The sequence below is a fragment of the Echiichthys vipera genome, assembly GCF_963691815.1.
Source record: "Echiichthys vipera genome assembly, chromosome: 10".
NCBI lineage: Eukaryota > Metazoa > Chordata > Actinopteri > Perciformes > Trachinidae > Echiichthys > Echiichthys vipera.
In genome coordinates this window covers 6,028,311-6,053,556 of record NC_139835.1, presented here as the reverse complement: position 1 = coordinate 6,053,556, position 25,246 = coordinate 6,028,311, and the positions used below count along the sequence as shown (strand labels likewise).

Here is a 25,246-nt window from a genome sequence, read left to right as displayed (position 1 = left end):
GAAAAAAGAAGAAGCCATGTACTAAACTAAGAACCATGCGCACGGTTTAGCAATCCATGCCCTCAGTTTAGTGCATGTCTTTTTTCTCTTGACTGACACCATGGGGGCTCTGTAGAAAACAGGCAGTGCTCTTACTCGACAGCTCACATGATAGCCTACGTATATCCTGCACCCTTAGAGGCCCCTTAGACAGAGCTAATAATGCTGTCGTTTTGCTCCTGCCTTTTAAATATTTCTCCCATCATGTTCTTTTCTTTATTGTTACATTTTAATGAGTAATATTTGGGCTATTGATTTTTTGAGCGTCTTTTTTTACCCTGTTATAAACATTAAAAAAAAATATTAATAGGCCTAATTATGAAAAAAAAAAAAGAGGCTCTGGCTTTGGGCCCCCTGAGCCCTTGGGCCTGGGCCAAGTAGGCCTGTTCGCTAATACACCCCTGCCCGTACACGCTCCTATCCCCAGCAGATGGGTGTGAGGTTTGGGCCAAAGGTGCAGAACTCCCTCAGTCTGTCCCCACACAGAGGCTCTGACTGCATGGTTTTTGTGCTGAAATGGATCTTATTGTCCTGCAGTGTTTACCAAATGTATAAAACTGGGGTCTTAATGCAATATTCTGGATGTGGCCAGTGCTTCACACATTAAAAAAAAGAATGATTATTATGACACTAGGACCAGTAATAAACTTGAGATGATCTAGAATTCTTATTTCTAACACACAGCAGCGTACATTTTGGTGACTTTTAGTGATTTGTATTGTAGTTATATTGAGCCTATGATGTTTTGAAGAATTGACTCAAATTCTAGTTCATAAATTAAAATCTGTGTGTAGTAGGGCTGCCATGATGAAGTCTTGACAAACAAAGTTCATGGTGATCAGTGACTGATTCTGAATGAAAACTATGATCTGAATGAAATTGATTAAATAATTAGTAAGGTGGTACTATTTTCTAATAAGTAATACAATAGTCACAACCCTCACCTAAACTGGTTTAGGTGAGGGTTGTGACATACCAAAGTACTTCCACATCCACCCACTCATAACACTCGTTTATCGAGAACCACGTGGTTCTCGATAAACGCTGAAGGAGAGGAGCATCAAGCAGCCTATAAGCAGTCACAGGCAGACACTATACTTCCGGCTGCTTCCAAAATAAATGCTATAAACTTTCTAATGTGTCTGTGCCATGCCTCATCACAGTCTACAGGCAGCAGACAACTGTGGAAGAAACACAGGTAAACTAAAAAAGAAAAAAGAGACAGAGGTGCCACTGATCATAAATACAGAAGCAAGTTGATGTCAATATGATGCAGACAAAATAAACAAGTTTATATTGTTTAATATACAAGAGAGGCCTTATAGAAAGTCAGTCAATAGTCAAAATGGAACTCAAAAACAAATTGTCACAGACTAACAATAAAAACATACAAATTAGTTTTAGAATAGTTATGAATATATAAAAAAGCAATTAACAACTGAACCCCAAAAGCTCTTTCAACTCTGCAGACTGGGTTTCCACTGATCAAAGACTGGAACTTGTGTTTGGGAGGATTCAAGGAGCCGAATGCTGCATGTTTTATCCAGCTTTACTCTGAATATGGAGAGCTCATCTGTGAAACACAAAGGAGAACAACATTAGCAGCAGACATTTGGTAATGTGGAAAAATCAGAATACCTACATAGTAATGCTAATAAACAACTGTGAAAATCCTTGGCACCACAGCATTAGCACAAAATTGAATGTCAACATAATTTGTTTGCAGGATTTTGTGCTCTGGTAATTTGTTTTTTTGACATGATAGCATGTTTGGTTCGCTGTTTTCTTGTTACGTGGTTTTGAAATGTATTTCACAAATGTATGTTGCTTATTTGTTCACCGTTATTATTCGCTGTTTTGTTGTTCAACATAAAGTTTCTTCTAATTCTTCTAAAGAGACATTTTTTGGTATTGTCAACAAATCCCATCACAAGACCAGAACCATCAATTTACTCGTCTGTCTCTTAGTATTTTATATATACACTCAGTCCCAAGTCTATGTGTTCCTGCTAAAACTTAATCATAACAATGTAATTTAATGTTTTTGTTTTTTAGAGATAAAAGCATATTGTGTCTTTCTTTAAAAGGCTCAACAATTTCCTAAAACAGTTGATGTGTTTGAATAGTTTTCTAGCAACAATGGAGCCCTGTGGCACAGAGGAAGACGACATACCAGGCTTTTAATTCATTAACAATACTTGTTAGTAGGATGAATTCATTGTTGGTTTAGGTCTTTTCATGGGTTTTATTAACAATAAGAAAGCATACAGAGTATTGCCAGCAGTTGGTACAGACCACCCAATGGCATAGTATGCAAACTTACGGTGTCGATGTCAAAGCATAGCTGCTCGTTGAGCATGTCGAACTCCCCGGGTGTCATTGGAGGCTCAGGAGACTGGCAAGAAGGTGACGTGGCGTTTGTATGAGAGCTGGGATAACAGAAAAAGGCAGGTGCTACAAGTGAAAGGACTACTTTTGTGTTGTATGTAGTATTTTCTAGATAAACTTCTGTTTTCTCATTATTCTGTAGGTTGCATTGTAAGCACAGGCAGTGTACCATAATCATTAGGTATTCCCAATCTTTGGTCCCAAAATTAAATGTCAGGGCAAAATTCATGAGAAAAAGAATAGAAGTTGAGTCGGGGTCTTCAAATGAACTTACCGCAATTCCGAGATGGGGATCAGGCTAGATGGTATGTACGGATGGACTGGATATATGACAGAGATACGAGAGAGATAAGTAATATAACCTTCAGCCTAGTCAGCCGATACAGATTAAACACAAGCACTGAAACAACGTGAGCTCTGAATGAAGAAATGCTTCTGCACTCTTGCCTTTGCTTGGCTGACTGTTGTACAGCCGTCCGAAGGCCTCGTCTTTGGGGATGTCGGGGTAGAGAAACTTGAGCGGGTTCTCTGGGACGACCCCGTCTGAGATCACTTTGTAGTCTCGTATGATGTCGGCGAACGGGAGAGCGCTGAGTCGGTTTTTAGTGTACGGCTCCACGGAGTTTAACTTCACTTCTCCTGGTGTAAATAAAGTCACAGTTAGCAGCAGGAAGCCCTGACATACACTTTTCTGAGCCAAGTGTGTGGATTCTTCCTCACCATTGTCATTGCGCTCCACCCAGGTGAAAGTGATTCCTCCGAGGTGGCTCTCACTGAACCGCAGGAGGAATGTGCCTGGCTCCCTGCCCTTTAGCAGAGTGCGCTCCATCTCTTTACTCACAAAGCCCATGATATAGCTGCGTGGGTGGTGTTGGTAAAAGAGAAAAGAGCTGTTACAGCTGATCATATGCATCGTGTATGAAACTGTGGAAATCACGATGCATAATGATTCTCCATCAGACTGTAATGGACAGTGACTCCGTGTGCAAACAGGTGCTCACTGAGCTCCGGAGGAGACGAACCCAGGACAAGAATCAGCTCCTTCCATGGAGCAACTTGAACTTGTAAACACAGCACTTTATAAAAATCTCATAGACTTTATACGCACTTTTTACTGACTTTGCACTATTTGCACATGTTTTTTTTTCTTCTCTGTGATAAGAACTGTATGTTCTTTTCTTTGAGTGTATATAACGTGTAAAATTGTAAACTTCAATAAAGTTTTGTTTTTTTAAAGTAAAAGAGAAAAATAACACTGACTTTTTCCTACTTCTTCTTCTATCACTTGGAGTTTTTCATCGCATTTAAGTGAAACTATTACATTAGTTATTAAAATAAGGTTACATAAAAAAGCCTAAATGTTTGTCATTTGGTTAAAGAAATAGTTATACAGTAGTTTTCCCACTCTCAGTCAGAAACTAATAAATGACCGTTTTTAAATGTATTTTGTTCAGTCTAAAGTTAAACAGCAATATTAGACTATCTTGGCTCAGTTATTGAGTGTCTATGGAATCATTAATATATATCCTTTTTCCAAGCTTTCTCCTCTGGGACGCCCACAGACTTTGAAAACCCCTCACAACTTAGGCTACATTTTTTCAGCAACATCCATTGGTCAAGTCGTGCAGCTTTGTCTTTTGCACTACCCATTACGTAGGCTACGGTTTAAGCTAATCAAACTGGATGATAAAATTAATCAAAGAAAAAGCAAAGAAAGTCAGTCTGGCATTGAACCTCTCAGGTAATTTTTGATTTCCAAAGGTCGGGACCAAATTGCCTAGGGGCGCAATTAGACCTAGCACGAATCCTGTATCTGTGTCATGCATGTTTCTCCACGGCCTCGCCTCTTTAGGAGATTAGCAGCAGCTCCTGAGTGCACTGATTCCAATTCAAAAGCAAACAGGAACACAGATTAAGACTGTTCCCAGTAAAAGTAAATTCTGGACCCATTTTTCACATTTTTCCATACCTCTCCTGAACACATTTACACCAAAATGTCATTTTTTTAGACAAACAGATCAGGAGAAAATTAACAAGAAAATTAGCAACAAAGTCTCGTGAAATCTGGCAACACAGCTAAGCTAACGTCAACTAACGAACGCCTCAGATAAATACGTTTTGTAATGCTAAATATGGCTGTTAGCTGTGTAAATATCTCATATTAGCGTGAGAAAATCTAAATATATTATGCACATGTAGATTTTCTCTTCTTATTAGTTTCTGATTCTGTGAAAGTGGGAATATTGACTGGGACAGCGAGGTGGGGGTGAGACATAGCAAGTGAGCCAGGGGCTTACTTTTCATTCCAGACTGGCAGCAGGTGCTTCTTGATGAGCTCCAGGATGGAGTCCAGCCACATCCAGAAACTGAAGGGCTTTCCTGGGATATTCTCCTTTAAGAATGTACAGCACATGGAAGAGGTACAATGAGTACCTTTTGAAATGTAAACATTACATGAGAGATGTGGTGGAGAATACAAATATATCTCGGACCAAAGTACAGCACGGGCACAGAACTTGCTTTCTCATTAGGCACTAGGTGGCACTACCATATTGGATATGAGACCACATGGTACTTTGTGGGGCATACTCACATATTATTGAACACTTACCTTTGAGAACTTAGACCAGGACACTTGATAGTCACTACAGGAGGCATGCTGACCTACAACAACATACCGAAAAATAACATTAATGACTGCGCCACAAGTACCCAAGTATGGTCCTATGTTCCACGGTTTGTATGTGACCGGGGAACATAGGACCCTTTCTTTTAAAAAAGGGTCCTATGTTGCCTGGCCTGTTATTTCTTTCACAATCAGTGCCAAATAGGCTTATGTAGACCCTAACCCTACCCCCTAACCCTGACCCTAACTGTAACCTCTAACCCTAACAAAATGCTGAATAAAATCAGCGAAGGCAGAGGCTTATGCGACCGGGGAATATAGGACCCTTTGGGAACATAGGACCCTTTGGGAACATAGGACCCTTTGGGAACGTAGGACCCTTTGGGAACATAGGGATGACCCCGTTCTCTTCATAAGCAAGCCTCCCAAGACTATCAGCTAGCACTAGCAGGCCAATATTACCCATGTGGTCTGAAAACAAAGTGTGAATCTCCAGGTGAAAAAAGTTGTTTACTGCCACCTCAAATGTGTTATCTTTTGTTTCAGTCATCCCAAAATCTACAGTCACCACATAGTTTGACAGTTCAAAGGGCAAACATACCGAGAAGCTTTTCTCCCAGCATGGTGAGCTGCTCCTTGTTGAGGCCTTGACCAGCTAAGGTGGAGAACTGCCAGCTGAGGACCTCAGAGAGCTGGCTCCAGGTGGCCCGAGGTGGGTTCCCAAAGAACGCCAAGTTCTGTGGATTATAGGAAAGAGGAGGAATAAAGTAAGAGGACGGCAGTGGGGGTGTGGAAGTAGTTTTTTTTAGTAGTACTTCTTACAATAATGCAATCAAATTCAGCTGCACCACAAACTACATCCTCTAAAATGCTTATAAAGTGAAATCACAGAGTGAAATCAACTGCTCTTTAAAAACAGTTGGTGTACATAATAAACTGGAAATACACTGGAAAGTGTAAGTGACACTTCCCACCTCTACACACACACACAACACATTTAAAGTCCTCTCCAGACACATTTTGTTTAACATGGTTTTCCCACATAATTCATTGAGAAAGTCTGGATCTTGCCTGGCCCCGCCCACCACCACTGCTTGCTCTATGCAGACTGGTGAAAGGGCAGTGTCCATCAAGATGGCCAGCGTTAGAGGAAATATCAGAGAGATTCTGCCATACATGTCCAACACACACTCAGGCCCAGTTTCCATTTGGTAGGGACATCTGATCTGGGTGATCCGATCACAAGTGGACAGCTCTCAGTCTGTGTGTTCAGACCTTGCGGCAACCTACTTCTCCACATGCGTCTCCAGTGACCACGTGGGATCTGATTCCATTGTCCCACCCTGTATGTAAATCACCATGCACATCATTTCCGTTAAAGATATACTGTAGATAACCTACATATTTGAATGAAAAATCGTTTTTGTTAATGTTGTGTTATTATCTCACATACATCTGTATCACAATCACATGAGATGACTCATGAAAGAGTGATTTCCTACTACAGCTTTTCTCTCTCACAAACAGTGGTGTTTGTGTGTAATATATTCACCATTCCGGGTGTATTTTATGAACATATTAACGATGTTAACCTGCCGTGATCTTTTTCCCAACCGCTCCCACTTGTCATAATCAGCAAATGATGTTACAACAAAAGAACAGGAATATCTGTAGCAATATATCCTAAATATTCATGAATAAGGATACATTTTATTAACATTAAAATAAGGTTATTATCCACCGAAGGGACCTGGGGCGGCCATTTAAAGGCTTAAAAGCTCCAGAGAGCTGTTCTGCAGCTGAATAGGGAACAGACGGACACATCATCAACAGTCTGATATTAACATCCAGAACACACGAGTAACTCTCAGTGGTTTCTGTGACATGAGAAATACTTTCAAAGTAAAAATGTTTAAAAATACAAAAACAGCCAAAATACACAGAGCTCCAGGCTCAGATGTTGTGGACACAGCCCATTAATTAGGACGTACTTCCTTATAAGGCAGAGGGCTCAGTTGAGTAGGCGGGCCCTAATGTGGACAGAGTCACAGACCTGTTTTCACTATCTCAATGTGTCCTCAATGCGTCCTGAGAGTGTTTTCACCTGTAGTTAGAGCTGTCCACTTATGTACGGATCACTCAGTCCACATGTTGCTGCTAACTAAAACAGGGTCTCAGATGAGGACACTGGTGTGAACCTAAATTGGCCACTAGCAGACGTATTCAAATATTGTAGTTAGCATATTTTATTTGTTCATGTTGTTCATATCTGCTAGGATGTTACCGTGTGTTCACAGGGATGGACTGACAATATGAACACACGTCTATGCTACTGTCCTGAAAATAGTGAAACTAAGATTACAAAATACCAATATGTGCTGTAACTACACCTAGCGTCTCCTCTGATACCCTTTGTTTCACCGTAGTGTTTTTTTTTTCTTTTTTAAGAATATTTTTTGGCAGTATTCCAAGCCATTATAGTATAGGACAGACAGGAAATGGGGAGAGAGAGGGGGGGAGACACACACTGCTCTAACCACTCAGCCACCGGCTGCCACGCACTGTAGTGCTTTACTAATGATATGGAGAGCTCCACCCCGCAAGTTGACAGGATTGGTTCCTTAGGTATGTGACATACAAAACCCTGGCTGTCAGAAATGGCAGTGACTGCATATTTCGCTCATGATAGGTCTTTAGCATATTAAACAGGCTCTTTTGGACAAGAATCCCCCCTCTCTATTGTGTCTACACCGCAAGAACTAGTTTTAGTTCTTAACGCCATTTTTACAGGTCTTTATTAGCTCCTAATTCAGAGTAGGTACTCATAGCAAAGGACAAACTACAAGCCAGTTGCCTGCTAGTTAGCTAGCTAGCCTGTTAGCCTGCTAATTCCACAATACTTTCATGCTACACTGATTATAGAAAATGGGCCGAAAGGCGGGTGGCCATTGGTAGCGAGGTGTCTAATGACTCTTTGCCTGCCTCTGAGGTGACGCCAGCTGGCTAGCTAACAAGTCAGAGAGTGAGGTGGAGGGACTGGCCAGGTTACTTCATTTCAGCACTCCTATTGCCAGTATGAATGCAATCAGAGAAAGAGCCCTTAAAGTGTAATTCCGGCGCATCTGGTTTACACATAAAATGAAGTATTCCTTCATTTTGGATTGACTTTGGTAATCGACTTGAATGGACTTTACTATGAGAGGAGCTGGTACAGGGGCCATTAGGTAAAGCTTTAAAACACTCTTTTAATAAGTTCTGGGTTCACTAACGACATTGTTGGTGCTTTGTTTTCTGTGTAGGGACTCTTCTCATGCTGCTGCAGAGGTTTGGTGTTATTTTGAGCAGGATTAGTGGTTAAAAAAGACGTTTTAATGCCTTCACCGTACTGACCCGAGCTAATCCGTGTTAGCCACGTCCGGCTGTTAGCGACTCTACCAGATGTCTCCGTTGATTGTTCATACATGAAAAAAAACTGCCTTGATGGCTTATTTGATGTAAGTGCCAAAAAAGACCATGGGATGATTTTTTGCCGGAATTACACTTTAAGGTGTAGAGTTCTCAGGGGAGCTCCTCAGTGGGCTGTTCCTCTCAGAGAGTCCCCAGCGCTGTAGCAGTTTATAGACGTGTTATGAAAATAAAAAACTTGATTTACATTAATTTTAAATTTCAGTGTAAGATGTGTTAGCTCACCCTCGGCTCATCAGTCAGAAGGTTATACCACATGACAGACGCCCAGCCTCCAGGCAGCTGACTCACGTTGGAAATGACCACCAGTGGCAAGGAACACGTCTGGAAGGATTCACATGCACAATAAGCAAGTTGCGGCATCAACAAAAGAGAGCCAGTCATCAAGTCAAATCTACGTTGCTCCTGACCTCCAGATCTATGGTGAGGCCCTGTACTGTGAAGCAAGCCTCGAAACTCAGATAGTGGAGTTCCTCCGTCACAGAGAGGAGACCCTGCAAACCACAAAACACAGATCATTTCACAGTCCTCCTAGCACTGCATTAGGGTTTCGGTACAACCATTTTAGAATAACAATAGTATTTTTAGACTATAGCAGTTGTGACAAAGTTCAGAAAATAATGCACGAACACAACTACGCATTACAGTAATTTAAGTATTCAGCATTGGTGTTAAGAGGTGACTCTGCTAGTAAATGAATGGTCAACTCATCTGCATCTCTTACCTCATTCCCCTTTGTGCCATTGATGTATTTCTTCTCCTTCAGCTGCTGTGAGGTAAAAATTCAATGTCAGTAAAAGAAAACCAGAATCTGATGGAGAAATTCAACAAATCACCACTTTGACAAACTGATTAATATCATATCCAAGTGTCAGTGAAACTGGATTTAGTCTACTGATACTGGCTGCTGAGAGCTAATGCCTTGCTCATAAAGTTATGGGGAAAACAGCTTTTCCTGTTCTGCCTGGTTATGTGTACTCCCCAGGTGCTGTTATTTCCTGATAATAAATGACACATAGGCATGAATAAAATCATTCAGTGAACGGGTTGTCTTACCAGGTGTCTAAACTCCACTGAGAGGCAGCCGTTTGAGTAGTCCTCAATGTCCATAACTTTAGTGTTGTTGGTCAGGATGAAAAACTGACGACTTCTGAGGAGAAAAAGAAGGTCAAATGGAGGGATCATGGATTATGCTGACTGTTTTTAGATTAAATAAATGCAACTGTAGCTGCTGAAATCTAAAATGTGAAATAATGTTCTGAATACTTGCACTTTCATAATTAGAGTTATGGATATGCTTTCAATATTCATATCTAATCGCAATACCTTCTTTAACGATAAAGAAAAACAACTTTTTTTCAGGTGACTAACTAACCTGAAGTGTGCTTTGTTCTAATGTTTTATGTATTATTATTGCCCTTTTTTAAGAATGTGTCATGCAGTGTCATTATTAAATGTCATGTGAACAGTATTGCTGTACCTGCACAGGGACTGCAGTTTAAAATTAGACAAGACGGCTAAACCGGCACATTTACATACATGTCTATTAATGTGCACTGTCTCTGTAGCTCTAAACTGAATAAATAAATAAATGAACAAATACTGGCACAATGATCTACCCTGAGATAATAAAAATATGATTAAGATATAATCTGAACAGTTAGTGCTCCTGGAACGATGTCTCTCCACCTTAATATTCAGTATACTTTACATATTTTGTCTTCTAGTAAATGTGGCAAATAGCTGGCTTTTTAAAGCATGAAATTTAAGCAAAAAAGAGCTGAAAGAAAGATTTAAGTTAAAGTTTATGTCAAAGGCAACAAAATATATTGACCTATGTAAAGACAAAGACTTTCCTCCAAACTGATGCCTATATTTTGGTATGAAACCACTTCTTGAAGCAGTAAAGTGATGTTCTATAGCGCCGCAGTATAAAAAGCATTCACTGTTGACTGTTTTTAAAACATGCTAATGTATTTCTGCACTGTTTTTATCTGTGTTCAAATTAAACGTCTGCAGAACGTCCAGTCTTGAGGTTGTTTCTACTCACACTCTGCCGGGGGGGAGGTCCCTAGAGACACACACAAACACAAACATTTAGTATATACAGATTAGCGCTCAGACTAATTCATCTGAAGAATTTGACTTTTACATTGCGATCGATAGAATACTTTATGTGCATTGGAGTATTTCCAAAAATCTCACTTGTCAAATGTTGTTTTCACTTTCAGCTGATAATCCACTTCTGGAAGTTTAACCAGGAGTCTGGGAGACAACAGGAAGAGAAGAAAAAGACACTTCTCAACAAAAAATACTGCTTATTATATAACTGGGTGAAATAGCAGGAAGAAAAATCACCAAAGCCTATTATGTCTCATAGTTGTACCTGACTTTGGTGGTGAATTGTACTCCCGTCTTGATGATGAGGGGTTTCTGTGGATGTGTGGGCATGCACGGCTGCTTCTCCACCACAAATGAGCTGAGAACAAACCACACCTCATATGATTTACACAGTTTTCACCATGTTTATTTCACCTGACAGCTCCTGCCTGTAGAGTATCCGAGACACCGGCTGGTGGTGTTGCTCCTATATTTGGTATCTGTCAGTGTAGTTGTCAGTGCTGCGAGTACAGGAGGAAGTGGTCCATGCATGTCAGTGCTCTTAGTCTTCCATCAATTCAATTCAATTCAATTCAATTCACAAAACTTTATTTGTCCCTGGGGGGCAATTCAGGACAATCTGCATGCGTTGCAGACATGTTCAAGTGAAAACTGGTTTCATATATAGAAATAATAATTAGAATATATTTTGATACCAATTTATAATACAAAATACTAGGATTATAAGATGTCATTAATGACCTTATCAGTTATAAATCATCCCTAATGACTAAAACTCTACTCTTTTTTTGAATTCACAGGAATTCCCATCATGCCTTCTCTCTGATAACATGGAACAGTTTGCTGACTTTCCTGAGGTGCTGTTATTCACATCTCTGTTCTCTTGGAAATGGTGAAACCAGAAAAAAACACACACAAATGCTTAATATAAGGGTTGCACATCAGAGTACAGCAGTCATGATCAAAGCTCTTAATTATAAATAATAATAAAGCACCACTAAAAACGTTCATCTGTATTATGTTGCATTGATCTGCCTTTTTCAGCAAATGTACATCTGGTTGTGTCTGATGTTGTGTGGTGTTCAGAGTACCTCTTGATGAGGTGATAGATGAGGTATTTGACCCGCTCCTCCATCTGAGGTCTCTGCAGGGGGATTGGATCACTTTCGTAGGTGACCTTCACAACCAGTTCTGCCAGTTTGTCCAGCTGACGCTTGATCTGGAAGAGACTCTGGGCGGTCAGAGTGAACCTGAGAGGGGACAGGTGAGAAGAAAATGGGAGGGGAAGGAGTGAAGCTTATTTCATGACCATCAAATATTAAAGTGAAATTCCAACGTAAAATCATCCCAGGGTCCTTTTTGGCAAATACACTCATCAAATAAGCCATCGAGACCATTTTTTTCATGTAACAACTATTAACGGAAAAATCCTCAATAACAGCCAAATGTGGCTAACACTGATTAGCTCGGGGCAGCACGGTGAAGGCATTAAAACGTCTTTTTTAACCACTAATACTGCTAAATATAACAGCAAACCTCTGCAGCAGCATGAGAAGAGTCCCTACACAGAAAACAAAGCATCAATGGGCTCCTTCCTTTGGGATTGACTTTGCTAATCCACTTGAATGGACTTAACTATGAGAGGAGCTGGTACAGGGGCCAGTAGGTAAGTCTTTAAAACACTCTTTTGGGTGGTGCTTTGTTTTCTGTGTAGGGACTCTTCTCATGCTACTGCAGAGGTTTGGTGTTATTTTCAGCAGTATTAGTGGTTAAAAAAGACATTTGAATGCCTTCACCGTACTGCCCCGAGCTAATCACTATTAGCCACGTCCGGCTGTTACTGACTATCTAGGATTTCTCCGTTAATATTTGTTACACAAAAAAAATTGTCTCGGACAGTATGAGAAAATAATGTATTTTTGAACTTTAAAACATGCAAGCATGTTCTAGTAGAAACTTGTTTGTATTTCATGTCTTTGGTAGCTGCGATTACACCTGCCCATGGAATGCTATTGAAAATGAGCCGAGATGGCTTAATGTTACTTTACTGCAACAAACATTGGCATGAAAGTAATCCGTAAATGTTCAGCTCATTACCAACTCTGCAGCTGGTCCAGGCCGGTGAGCATCGGCCCACCGATGGCGGCTATCTGCTGCCTGCGTTTCCAGTCCTGCAGCTCAGGGTTGAGCTGAGAGGTCATCAGGTCATCAATCTCCTTGATCACAACATCCATCTTTAACAAGATCTCCTAACAAAAGGTATGAAAGACAGCTGATGGTTGATGAACTCTAAATTATACGCTGCAACAAGTCTTTAAATGTACAATGATGAGGCGTCGGCATCTTTGCCACTTTTATATTTGGAGACATTTTGGTAAGATTTCCTTCATTCCATCAGAGCTTTGCACGATGATACAAATGCATACCTTCCTTTTAAAGTCGAGACTGTTAAGCATTTCCTGCAGTCTTGTTACTTCCTGTTTCATCATCTCAGAGTTCTTTCGAGTATCTGCCGATTCTGACACACACACACAACCACAAATATATAGTTTGGTGCAATATTCTTGTGTGTTGCAGGCTGTGCAGGTTTTTCTGCACAATAGTAAGAAACTCTTTTTTCACAACACACCTCGAGACTGCAGGGTCTTATAGCGGAAATCAAAGTCATCTTGCATGTCCTCGATGTATTTCACAGCCTGGTCCATCAACTAGACGCAGACAGACAAAGTAATTTGCAATTAGATGAAAAGTAGTAATGTTTTTGTTTTGGTATCCACTGAAGTGTCTGTGTGTTTCAGTTACCTGTACGCTGCCCCTGATGATCCCAACTCTGTTGTCCATGTTCTTCTGCCTCTCAAAGGCCACAGAATCCTGCAATGACTTCTCCAGTGGACCCTGCTGAAAAATAACCTTTTAGTCACCTTTTTCTTTTCTATTCATTTAGTTGCTGTGTCATTCTTTATCATCATTAATTGATCATTTTGATTTACAGCATCCTTGCAGCAGCCTACCTAGGCCTACATGTTAGCTACAGAACTATTTTGCCATGCTGTATTGTTTCTTGGGTATAAAGTGAAACAGTTGGGAATGTGGGGGTGTATATTATGCAGTTAGATTTTCCTGGTAGCAGCTCGGATTTACGAGCAGCAGCAGCAGCTGTTATTAAGGAAACAGAGGGACTTTCCCTCTGACAGAGGCGATGTGACAAACCTGTTCCTGCATGCAGGCACTGGAGAGGATACGGCGCTCTTCCCTGAGGCAGGAGGAGATAACCCTGGCCATGAGAGCAGGGTTTGTTGTGTATTTCAACTGCAGGGTGCACACACACACACAATATTCAAGGTTACCAAAACACCCGCACATTTGGATTTTATTAGCACAGAAATGAAAAAAAGCCACAAAAGAAGCAACAGCATAATTAGGTTGACATTTTTGGTTTAGTTTCCACTGTCTGTTCATCTTACCATACAGAAAAAACAAGCCCCTGAGGAGGCAATCGTTTCTACAGGGATGTGTCATCATGGATATTTTCAAACACATAAGGTTTTCTTGAGTCATTGGGAAAGTGGAAATAGGAGGCAGATAGCCAAAGGTGTGCACAGATACTTGGAGTGTAACCTGTTTCTTTTTAGCCTGTAACCCTAACGTTTATTGGAATCCTGGAGAACATTTTGAGGGTGTGATCTTCAGGAAAGAAAGTGTATAAACAAAAGAAGGATGAAGTAATTTGCAGATACTGGAATTGAAGGAAGATTGCTCTTAAAGTAAAAGAGCTCACTCCTGGAATGAATTACGTGAGAACCAGTGCTACCGCTGGTCCGCTAGCTAGCTTGCTAATTCCACTATGCTTTCATGCTACATTGGATCCTGAAAATCAGCTGAACAAAGTTGTCACTCATCTGGTGATAGAAATGTGCTTTTCTGTGCTGTGAAGAGAAAGTGTGGATTTAGCAGCCGCTCTCTATGCTTCGTAAAGGCCCCTACACATGATATGTTGTAAAAACGCTTTGCGCACGCCGTTCTATTAATTTCCTATGGAGGAGGCGGTAGCACCCAATGTAGGAGAAGCGCCCAAGGTTGCCGAGTGCACCGCTCAGATTTGCCTCTCTGCCGCTGCGCTCAAACCAATGAGATTGAAGCTTTGAGTGACGTTTACGTTTCACAAACTATTTAACTTGACATTAAAGTCGTTTCACAATCTGGGAAGAAAACGTAATGCTTGGAGGTTTATAAGCAGTCGTGAATAGGCAGTTTACGACGGTAGTTAATAATACTAACGCAAAAAGCTTAACATGCGAAAGCCCCTTTACACTAGCTCCTAGGCTACTCCACTGCTCGTTTGGTCGTTGCTACAAAAGCTCACATCAGTGAGTCCGCCACTTGCTGGAAGTCGGTTTATACCATAGACTGTATAAAAAATGGACGTAGCCTCTCCGCCAGGGCCCGTTCTCTCAATTTGATCCAATCGTACTCGTCTCTGGGAGCCGCCCACTTGTCAGACGCCATCTTGTCAGACTTTGACTCCTCCTCATTTCCTCTTACCAAAAAAGGGCATTGATGTGACGTTGGGGGGAGGGAGATACGTCCATCTGGGTGACGTTTACAGTATTAGCCACATTAGCCACATTAGCTCCACCGCCTGGGAGCTAGGCTAACAGAACACGTAACTAGATAAACGGGAGTGGGAGTCCCGTGTCTCTAACAGAGACTACACCGGCTCCAGGAGTGAAGTGCAGCAAGCATTTATGATCTATGATTTAAACTGATATTTAACACAGTACCATGCTCGTAAACTGTAAAACACCGACCCTCACGGCCCGAATCCCCCCGCTGCTCCGGATTAGCATCTAGTGTATGCGTCATAGATAGCAGACTGTACTGCAAGTCATGGTGTAAGAGCAGCTGTTATTAGCATAACAAAGCTAACGTTAACACGGTGTGCCCCTACACCATCTGTTTGTACAGTTGATCGAAGAGCAAACCATCTTGTCACTTATGGAAACACCACCACAGGAATGACCACAGTCCAGGTCGAGATGACGGAGTTAGCATGCTAATGATGCTAATCCTGACAACTAGCCTCCATGGAGAAGTGAGGGTCAGAGGCTAGCTGTCACTCAAGAGCCCCTATTTATTCACAAACTTTAACCTCCAATAAAATAAAAACCAGCCTGGTACAAAAAAAGTTTTAATGGACATATGACCTAAACATACAGACTAGAATGTTTTTTGTACCAGGGCTTAAACAGATTTAATGATGCTGTGAAAACGGCCTGTTTAATATGGGGGTCAATGAGAAACTGCTCTATTGTGCAAACCGCTCCTACTGGACACTCAGAGAACTGCAGTTTTTGGCACTTCTGTATTGGATCAACCAGGAAGTCGCTGTGGTGGGGGCTTGGTTTATACAAAAGGTTGATCAATAAACAATGGCCGCCGCTCCGCCCACCCCGCTAGGTTGATTCCAATGAGAACATCCTACTCTTTCTGTTTCCATGATCTAAACATAAAAATAAAAATCATATTGTTCTGTTTAATACATCACCAATAACTTGTTCATTGCAGTATACTTGTATGTGTTAAGGTTCTATGTGCTGTATGGTGCATACAATACAGGATTTCTTTCCACATAAAAACTAAAATTCAGTACATCTAAAATAATGAGCAGCCACAAACTTTCCCTCAGACACGCTCGTGCCTCCACCCTGCTTCTCTATCACCACATAATTCTCATGTGGTCATATGTGATGCCGCCTGGCTCAATCAGAAGCCCACGAAGAAAAGTCCGAAAACATTTGGCTGTGTGAAGAGGGAACTTTTTCTCTCGCCTCCAGATCTGACTCAATTTTCCTGCATCAGCATCATTGCCAGAATGATGACTGAGGATACATTAACACACACCTACACACTCACTTTCGTTACAGTAACACCGATGCAGCATTGGCAAGCAGCAGTTTAGTTTGGTCTAGTGTTTGTGCTGACATTTTCTTTCGAATGAACATCAGCCATGACCAGCGTGGGTTTTCTGAGGGAGATTCTGCTTGAGCGGTGAAAATCAAATGGAAGAGAGATTCAAACATGGCTACGGTTTGACTCGCTGATACAAACTTCACTCACACAACAACAACAACACTATCAACAACCCTCAAACGCCCCTGACTACCACAAAGGAGTAGCTGCTTCCTCTGAGAAGTGTTGACTTTAACACATGCATATTCAGACACACAGGAAACAGCGGTGTGAGCCACATGGGTTTGTTCTGCTAAGGTATATGTCTTTTCCAGAATAAAAACATGTGCTGAGTGAGCTCTGACCACAACATCCTGTAAAGCCCCTGGTCCAAACTCTCACAGAGAGATCACCTCCAGAACATGATGACGAGGGAAGTCTTTTACCTTAACACATCAGCATTGAACTTGGTATTCAAACAAGCAATAAGTGCATACTTTGTGAAAGTCTTTAATTTGGTGTAAAATGCCAAAAAGCCAAATCCGTCTTTGCATGGCCTTGCCTCTCTTCATTTGACATTCGAGTTGCTGAACAGTAAAAACAGTCGCAGCCCTCATGCAAGGCAGAAAAACAACACAAATACAGAAACCAGTAACACATTCGGAGTGACTTTTTATTTTACTTCCCTTTCCCCTCCAGAACACCACAGACCAAAAACTACTTCTCCTTACTAAGGATGAGTTTACCCACTGTTAAATTCAGCTGCTGCACATAATGAACACTGACTGAGTCTGTGGTTGGATTTGAGTTCCACCATGAAGCGTGCCACTTTTCTTTTAACCAGGAGTGATAGTGTAGAGCGATTCATGTAAAAAAAAGTTCATTCAGATTTTCTTCAGAGTGAACACGTTGTCAAAGTGAAAATGTTTTATCTTGCGATGGCGATGAAGACAATGACGAGACTGAAGACTGGTGTTTTTGGCAGATTTCTAAACAGGCATTTAAGAGTTCTGGGTTATAGGGCTTTTGTCTTTCCTTCCCTGAAATAGTGCAAGTAAAAGGGATGACCAAAATGTAGGGACAGTGCTGATATTTCGAAGTGTGTTGGTATGAGTCACTTATCCATTGGCAATGTGTTACCTATGATGGTTAGCATGCCCCCAGTTTGGAAACACAGACAGGAGTACTGACACAGAAGCTCACTGATGTCCTGCTGTGGACGGGGGCTGCAGCTAAACAGATTTTAGACACCTAAAATCAAAACAATATCAGTTTGAGTGTACGCTATATTTAGAAGATTTGCACCACTTTACCTTGCTGTCAGACAGCCCTTTTTATTTTTATGTGGGGGGAACTGAAGTTGTTATCTATGCTCTCTTCAAAGCCACCAGACTCCATTGTCATTTTACATCACAGAACACTTTGAGGGAGTAACTGGTCTACCGCTGCCTCGATTGGTTTTCCGTTTGTGTTATTGTGCATTAGAAATTAACAAAACGAAAATGACTGTTTTTGTCAATTGATATAAGAGTTCTAGCCCACATGTAAACTTAAACAAGGCTGTCTGATGGCAATGTGAAGCAGTAAAAAAATATTTAAAATATAGCGCACCCTTCAACAGTTATTGAAGTGTTGTTGTGCAGCAGGACTTAGCTCTGTAGCGGGGTGCTCACCGTCATCTGCTGTAGTTAATACAATGACTATGGATAACTACCTTATACAACCCACACTGATCAGTTCACCAGTTGTTTTGCAACAGAGCTTCTTCTCTTCTACTCCCTTTGTAATGACACATGTCAGTGATAAAAGGATCTACTGTGCAGTATCTTTCTCATAAAGCTTTGATGCCACCTTTTTCTACTGCATTAGCTCTTCCTCTGTTCACTCTTTACTGTCTGTCTAGATCTAATTTTATACTGTCTAGGATCTAGATACAATGTTTTCTCATCTACTGCAGTATGGAGAAAGTTGTTCATGTCATTCATGCAGTATTGTATGAGCATGTCAAGAGTAGAAAAGTTCATTTTGGATATAGAAGTATCTAATTGCCCCCAGTGGGACAATAAGAGTAAAACACAAAGTACAGGAAAGACTAGGAAGTAAATTAATTATTGTGTTCGGCTACTATCGCCGTAGAAACACATTTCTTACACATCAGTGTGCTGGAAAACAAGAGCAAATAAAGTCCCTGTTTAAAATGGAGTGAGTCTTGAGCATTGAAAGGAGGATGACACACCTGCAGCTGCTGCTGTATGATTTTCAGGTTGTGTCTTTGTAGGAAGTTCTGCTCCTGTGAGCGCACCCTATCCAACTGGGACAGCAGGTTGGTGAACAGCACTGCCGCCACTGATTCGTCGTTAGCTGCAATGTCCCTGAAAAACAGAGAGCGTGTGTGTGACGGTTAGGAGGTTCCCAGCAAAAGGAAAGAAGAAGAAGATACCTGATTTAGTCATTGGAAAACAGAGATAGGACCCCCCAATAAAGTGTGTGCTATCACTTTTTAGTTCAACTTCAAGGCAGCCAACTTCACATACAGTACTAGTAACTGCTATTGGTTGCTAAGAGGTAGCTTGATTACGCAGAGATCATGAAAGGTGGCAATAGTCAACTGAACCCAGTTGGTTACTCTGCGATGTTTGTAATGAAGCCTGACATGTTTCTACATGCCTGCAAACAGGTGCAGCTTAGAGGCCGCTGCTAACATACTGTAGGCTACATGCACCTCATGGGGGTCATCCTTATGTTTCAGGGTCCTCACTGTATCTTTGTAGATTTCAAAAGAATGAAGGGAGATGAATGTTTCAAATGCAGTTTAAATAGAAAAATTATTATCAGCCACTCTGGAGATATGTCTGAGGTCAAGAAAACTGTCTTTCAGCAAATGTGAGGGTGCAAGTTTAAGGAGCATAACATCAGCAGGCTGTTAGCTGAACGTGTGGGATTTCAACACATTGACCCAGAGAAACATGCATTAAACCCTTCACACAGGGGAAAATACTGCTGAGAACATAAAACCATTTAAAAGGTCTCTTTAAAGTGTCATATTAAGAGCACATTGAGCTAAGGAACATCATGTTTGCATTTAAAGGGCAATAATGCATTCACCAGTTTGGATAGTTAAAGGTTGAATATGTAGAATCTTTATTAAAAGCTATATATTTTTTTAAATATAATACACCCACAGGATGTTTTGAGGGATACAGAAAGAAAGTATTGCTTTTCAATAAAAATAATGTATATTTCATCTGAATTAATTTTTTTTTTTTAATTTGACGGGTTTGAAAATGAGTTTCTGTCAAGTTCTGTTCACATTGTAGAAGCCAATAGCGTTGGGCGTGGCTGGTTGCCAGGGTTGTCTGTTGTTGGGTGCAGCTACTGTAGGCTGGCACTGGGTGAAATGGAGTTTGCCAATCCTGCAGCTGCTTCGGAGCCTCAGTGAAGGGGGCGTTATTTGTCCCAGCAGCTGAGTGAGCGGAGACGGGCAAAAACCAGAGTCAATATAGGCCAAGCATTCACTCCATGGACTGAGAGAAAGGAGAGAAACGCCATTAAAACGCACGCCCATATGGCTACGGTTCTTCTTGATCTGTAAGCTAACTTTCATGTTAGCTGTAACGGCTAACGCTAACGAAAACTGTCAGTCAAACTACTCTGAAAAACTTGTTTAATGGTGTGATTTTCTGGAGGGGATGGGTTCAAACAGGCTCAAACAGACTCTGGTCTCTTGTAGGCTGCTGGGCCGGGTCTGACCAACCTGGCAACAACACTGGTGGAATTATTTTTTGTTGTTGCGACTACGGTCTTGAGACACTAGATGGTGGTGTTCTGCTCAATCTCCATATTCAATTTTTAAGTAAACGCTAAGAAACTTTTAAAGTTGCATTTATTGGTTTTTACCCACTTGGCGGCAGCAAAACAAGCTAAAACCTGATGAGGTGTATTATCACAGTATAAAGTTGGTGTGAGCAAGAGTGACCTGCGTACACATCAAGAAGACACAAAGAAACATTAGCGCTGATTTGATCCGGGAGAAAGTGAGTCCAATATTCTGTCTCTGTCAGCTCTGCTTTGTTCTCTACCCTCTGCTGACACAATCAGCTGTTAAACCATACACTGTGTTCGCCAGCTAGTTTCTAACTGCGTCTGGCTGCTGTTTGGTGCTGGACAGGTGAAGTACAATGGGTTGATCACACCCACTCAGACTAATGAGGTTCATGGCAGTAAAGTTATGGGCTATAAATCCAAAACAGAGAGCTTAAAGGCTCTAAAACACATTGTAATTTAAAGGATATTATATTTTGTGATAATGTATCGATTCTCAGAAACACTTTATAGACTGAGAGTAATGTCAGACTGCTGTCTCCATTTAAAACATATTGGTACCATATAAAAGAAAACGAGCTGAGGAATCCATTGGTACCAACATCTAGTGTTCGCAAAAAAATGCTCCGAATGTTGGCTAAATTGTAAAATTGTAGGCATGCCCACTTTTGGCAGTAAATGTGTTGTAATTCATCTTCAGCCTTTTGACTCTTCCGTTCTAATCTAACAACACATGTCCAGATGTTCACCCAAGCCCCAACCATGGCATCAGTCTTGGGCCCAGAACTTCTACTTCTTTTTTATCCATGCGTATATATCGAAAAGGTTAATTTACGTGAACCCAACCGGATTCAAACCCCAGTGAATGATGAGAAATCACAGCCTGACCCGCCCCGAACTCAGTCAGTCTGGGTCCATCGGGGTCAGGCAGAGGCTCAAAGCTCCAGGGATGTGGAAGTGAGTTCTTCCAACTCAGACCGTTTTACAACAATTTCTGTATATTTCAATAATCCCAATATACAGCCTTCTTACAATGTCGCAATATAGAAGAGGGCTAAGTGAAAAAATTAATTCAATTAAATTCAATTTTATTTATAGTGTCAAATCATAACAAAAGTTATCTCAGGACACTTTACAGAGTAGGTAAAGACCACACTCAATGACTTATTTATGATTTACATAGACCCAACAATTTCCCTGTAGAGTACGGTGGCAACGAAAACCTTCCCTATAACAGACAGGAACGTGGAACAGACCCAGCTCTGTAGGGGAGGGTCTGCACCGGTTGGGGAGGAAGAAAAGAGATGCAAGCAACCAAAGAGTAACAGTAGTTATAATAATATCTATAGTAATGTGAATATGACTTATATGTTATGGCAGTTAATACAGCAGAATAGTAGGAACAAGCACAGCTAAGATGATAGTTGGGGAGGAAGAAAAGGAGAGAGAACCCGAATTACAGAAACAAAAATGAGCTGTTTATTCCTGTAATTGAGGTGCATGGATATTTTAAGTTTAAGAGATAACTGCCTTTTTGTATAAAGAGTAGAGAAAAGGGTCAACCTCCAACACACACACACACACACACACACACACACACACACACACACACTGACACACACACACACACACACACACACACACACACACACACACACACACACTCACGCACACAGCAGGACTCACCAATCCTGAGACTCGATCCAGCCGGAGAGGCCCTGTCGGATGTCCATGGGGAAGTTATCATCGTACAGATAGTCCACCTGTTCCAGGAGCCGGATCTCCAGCTGCTGGATCTGCTTCCACTGGCTCATGCTGCCGACCCGCGAGCACACAGACGCCACAAACACGCAGCCCGTTATCATCACAGCCCACTGTTTTATTTTATTATTAATATTTATCATGTAGAAAATGATTTAGTTTGATATTCCAGTGCTATCTTTTTGCTGTGTTTGTTACCTGCGGTGTGTCTGCGCTGCTCCTCCGTCCGTCTCATCCACCATGCGCACTTCAGGTGCACTTGTCTCACTCGGACTTTCGGTTTTTAACGTTCAGGAAATGACCTTATTTAGACTCACGGGCTGTGGGTACCCGCCCATACACACACACACACACACACACACACACACACACGTACACACACACACACACACACACACACACACACACACACAGGCACGCGCGCACACACACACTATATCATTTGTGTGTGCGTGGTGAGAGGAAGGTAACATTTACCGGCAATCCAACCATACGTCACAAGAACCGTGAGACAGTCCTCGGTACAGTTTCCTCTCCTGTGAAGACCAGACGGACATGCTGGTGGATTCTATGAAGGAATGGAAAGCTTAACGGGACAACATTAACATTAACATTAACAATAACATTAACATTGATGTTCTCTCATAACTTTGACTGGATGGCAGAGGGCATGGTCATTGGTCGTAAAAACGTCTGTTACCAATCAGATGAAGGAAGTAGGCTCCACAAAATGTTACATAATATACCCTACAGATTTATATTACTACAAATTATTCTCTATCGAAAACAAATGTTTGCAATGGTGAACCACAATCTTTGAATGTGTTAACTTTAACAAATGCATTGTAAACTCGTTGGTTTCATTGTACATTTGACTTGCATACATGCAAAGTAGCAGCCTAACAAGAGTCCATCCCAACGTCACTGTTTCCTTATATGAATCTAAAAATGAATTTGTAGGTATATTAAGTCTCTCAACCTTACAATAATAAAATTAATACAACTGTCAAATTGTATGGTGAACTCTTTAAAGATCAATAATGTATGCTTTTTTTTTACATCATTTAAATTTATTTAGACCCCTTTTAATTTTCATTGTTTAAATGTTTTTCTATTTATTTCTGTCTGTATGTTGAGTACATTTGGCATACTCATTTATTTATCAAGCCATTTATCTTTTAATGTATTTATTTTGGCAGGTTCCGTCCTCCACAGTGTTGTTCTCTCGCTTGGTGTGTGAAATTGTTCCTCACATTAGATGTGACCAACAAATGAAAGTTCGCAGGGCCATATGAGCCAAATACACACAACACTGCAATTCAGTTTAATTCAATTTTATTTACAGGGCCAAATCCTAACGTGTTATCTCAGGACACTTTACAGAGTAGGTAAAGACCACACTCTATGACTTATTTAGGATTTACAGAGACCCAACAATTTCCCTGTAGAGTACGATGGCAACGAAAACCTTCCCTATAACAGACAGGAACGTGGGACAGACCCAGCTCTGTGGAGGACGCACATCTGTCTGCACCGGTTGGGGAGGAAGAAAAGGAGAGAGAAAGAGAGAAAAGACGGACAGATGGACAGAGAGAGACAAGGCCAGAGAGACAGACACACTTCCAGTGATACAAGCAACCAAAGAGTAACTATAATAATATCTAGAGTACTGTGAATATGACTTACATGTTATAACAGTTAATACAGTAGAATAGTAGAACCAAGCACAGCTAAGGTGATAGAATATGACAATGATAATAATTATGGTGGTAAATATGATCAATGGTGAGTAGTGGTAATGACAGTTAGTGATGTTTGTATGGCTACAAATGTTAAAATTTATAAACTAATGATAGTTTATATGAGTAACAGTGATAATAGCAGCAGGAAGCGTCATGCAGGACCACGGCAGCAGGCACCACCACGATCAGCAGAGACCTGCGAGACGACAAAGCACAAACAACTCCGGGGAAGAAGTTGAATTAGTAACATGCATTGATGAGACATGAATGATACAGACAGAGAGGAGAGAAGCTCAGAGGATCAGAATTATCCCCGGGCAGACTAGGCCTATAGCAGCATAATCAAGGGCTCATAAGCCCTAACTATAAGCCTTATCAAAGAGGAAAGTTTTAAGTTTAATCTTAAATATGGGGATGGTGTCTCCCTCCAGAATAACACTTGGTTCCACAGGAGAGGAGCTTGGAGACTCTGGGAACGACAAGTAGCCCTGCATTCTCAGAGCTCAGTAATAGTTAATAATAAAAATAATAATTCACCCAAGTTCAAGTCAAGTCAGAATTGAATTCAGTTCGCCGCTCTAAAACAATTGAATTTCTAATTGAAAACACAAGCGTAGGATATAGACAAAATGACCAAGATAAAACTCTTGGAACCCTTGTTAATATCTGTCTCTGTAGCTGTGTTTTTATCTTGTGCACCTTACAGCAACAGTAATATAGTTACTACTACAGTTATTATAGTATTGTACAGTGCAGTAAAGATTTATGTCCTGATATAGCCTCCTAAATTCATGTAAACGATTACGACTTTCCCTCTGTAATTTAAATCCCCTCTGTCCACAAAATTCATCTCCCTCACATCGACTTTTTGTCTCACAATTATGACTTTCTATCTCAACATTTCCACTTAAAGGTTGAATATGGAGAATGAGCAGAACACCGCCATCTAGTATCTCAAGATCGTAGCCGCAACAACAAAAAATAATCCCAGCAGTCGGGTTGCCAGGTTCGATGCTGAGTGCGTCAGCAGTCGGCCTGCTCCATTGCATTGTTACAACAGTATTTAACGTTAGCCAGTCTTCAACTGGAAGTCTTTCTGTGAGTGCTGTGGAATCGATGAACAAGCTCTTAACTAAAAATGATTTAGAACATGAAAGAAAGTCATTGTCAAACCCATCAAAAAAAATAAAAAAAATAAAATATTACTTCAGACTAAATATGTTTTTAATGGAAAAGCAATACTTTCATTCTGTACCCTTCAAAAAGCCCCGTGGGTGTATTATTATTTGTTTAAAAAAATATTTTTAATAAATATTCTACATATTCAACCTTG

The 25,246-nt window shown here is 40.9% G+C and overlaps 1 protein-coding gene across 6 annotated transcripts; it reads right to left on the bottom strand.

Moving 5' to 3' along the window:
- Positions 1–1,324: 1,324 nt before the first annotated feature.
- Positions 1,325–22,506, bottom strand: stat4 (signal transducer and activator of transcription 4). 6 transcript variants are annotated; one of them, XM_083922023.1, is made up of 24 exons: positions 22,370–22,506; positions 22,097–22,225; positions 18,825–18,960; positions 13,850–13,948; positions 13,442–13,537; positions 13,269–13,347; positions 13,066–13,157; positions 12,737–12,888; positions 11,731–11,889; positions 10,905–10,997; positions 10,724–10,783; positions 10,569–10,589; positions 9,575–9,668; positions 9,243–9,287; positions 8,929–9,012; positions 8,744–8,842; positions 5,655–5,790; positions 5,039–5,091; positions 4,725–4,819; positions 3,148–3,284; positions 2,875–3,066; positions 2,702–2,747; positions 2,363–2,468; positions 1,325–1,612 (listed from the first exon to the last, which is right to left on the bottom strand). In XM_083922023.1, the coding sequence occupies exons 1-24, from the start codon at positions 22,411–22,413 to the stop codon at positions 1,589–1,591; spliced, it is 2,271 nt and encodes a 756-aa protein (XP_083778149.1). In that variant the 5' UTR covers positions 22,414–22,506; the 3' UTR covers positions 1,325–1,588. The 6 variants fall into 6 exon arrangements, with proteins under 6 accessions (XP_083778149.1, XP_083778153.1, XP_083778152.1 ...); XM_083922027.1 differs by having other exon boundaries at positions 2,875–3,063; XM_083922026.1 differs by having other exon boundaries at positions 9,575–9,665.
- Positions 22,507–25,246: the final 2,740 nt, after the last annotated feature.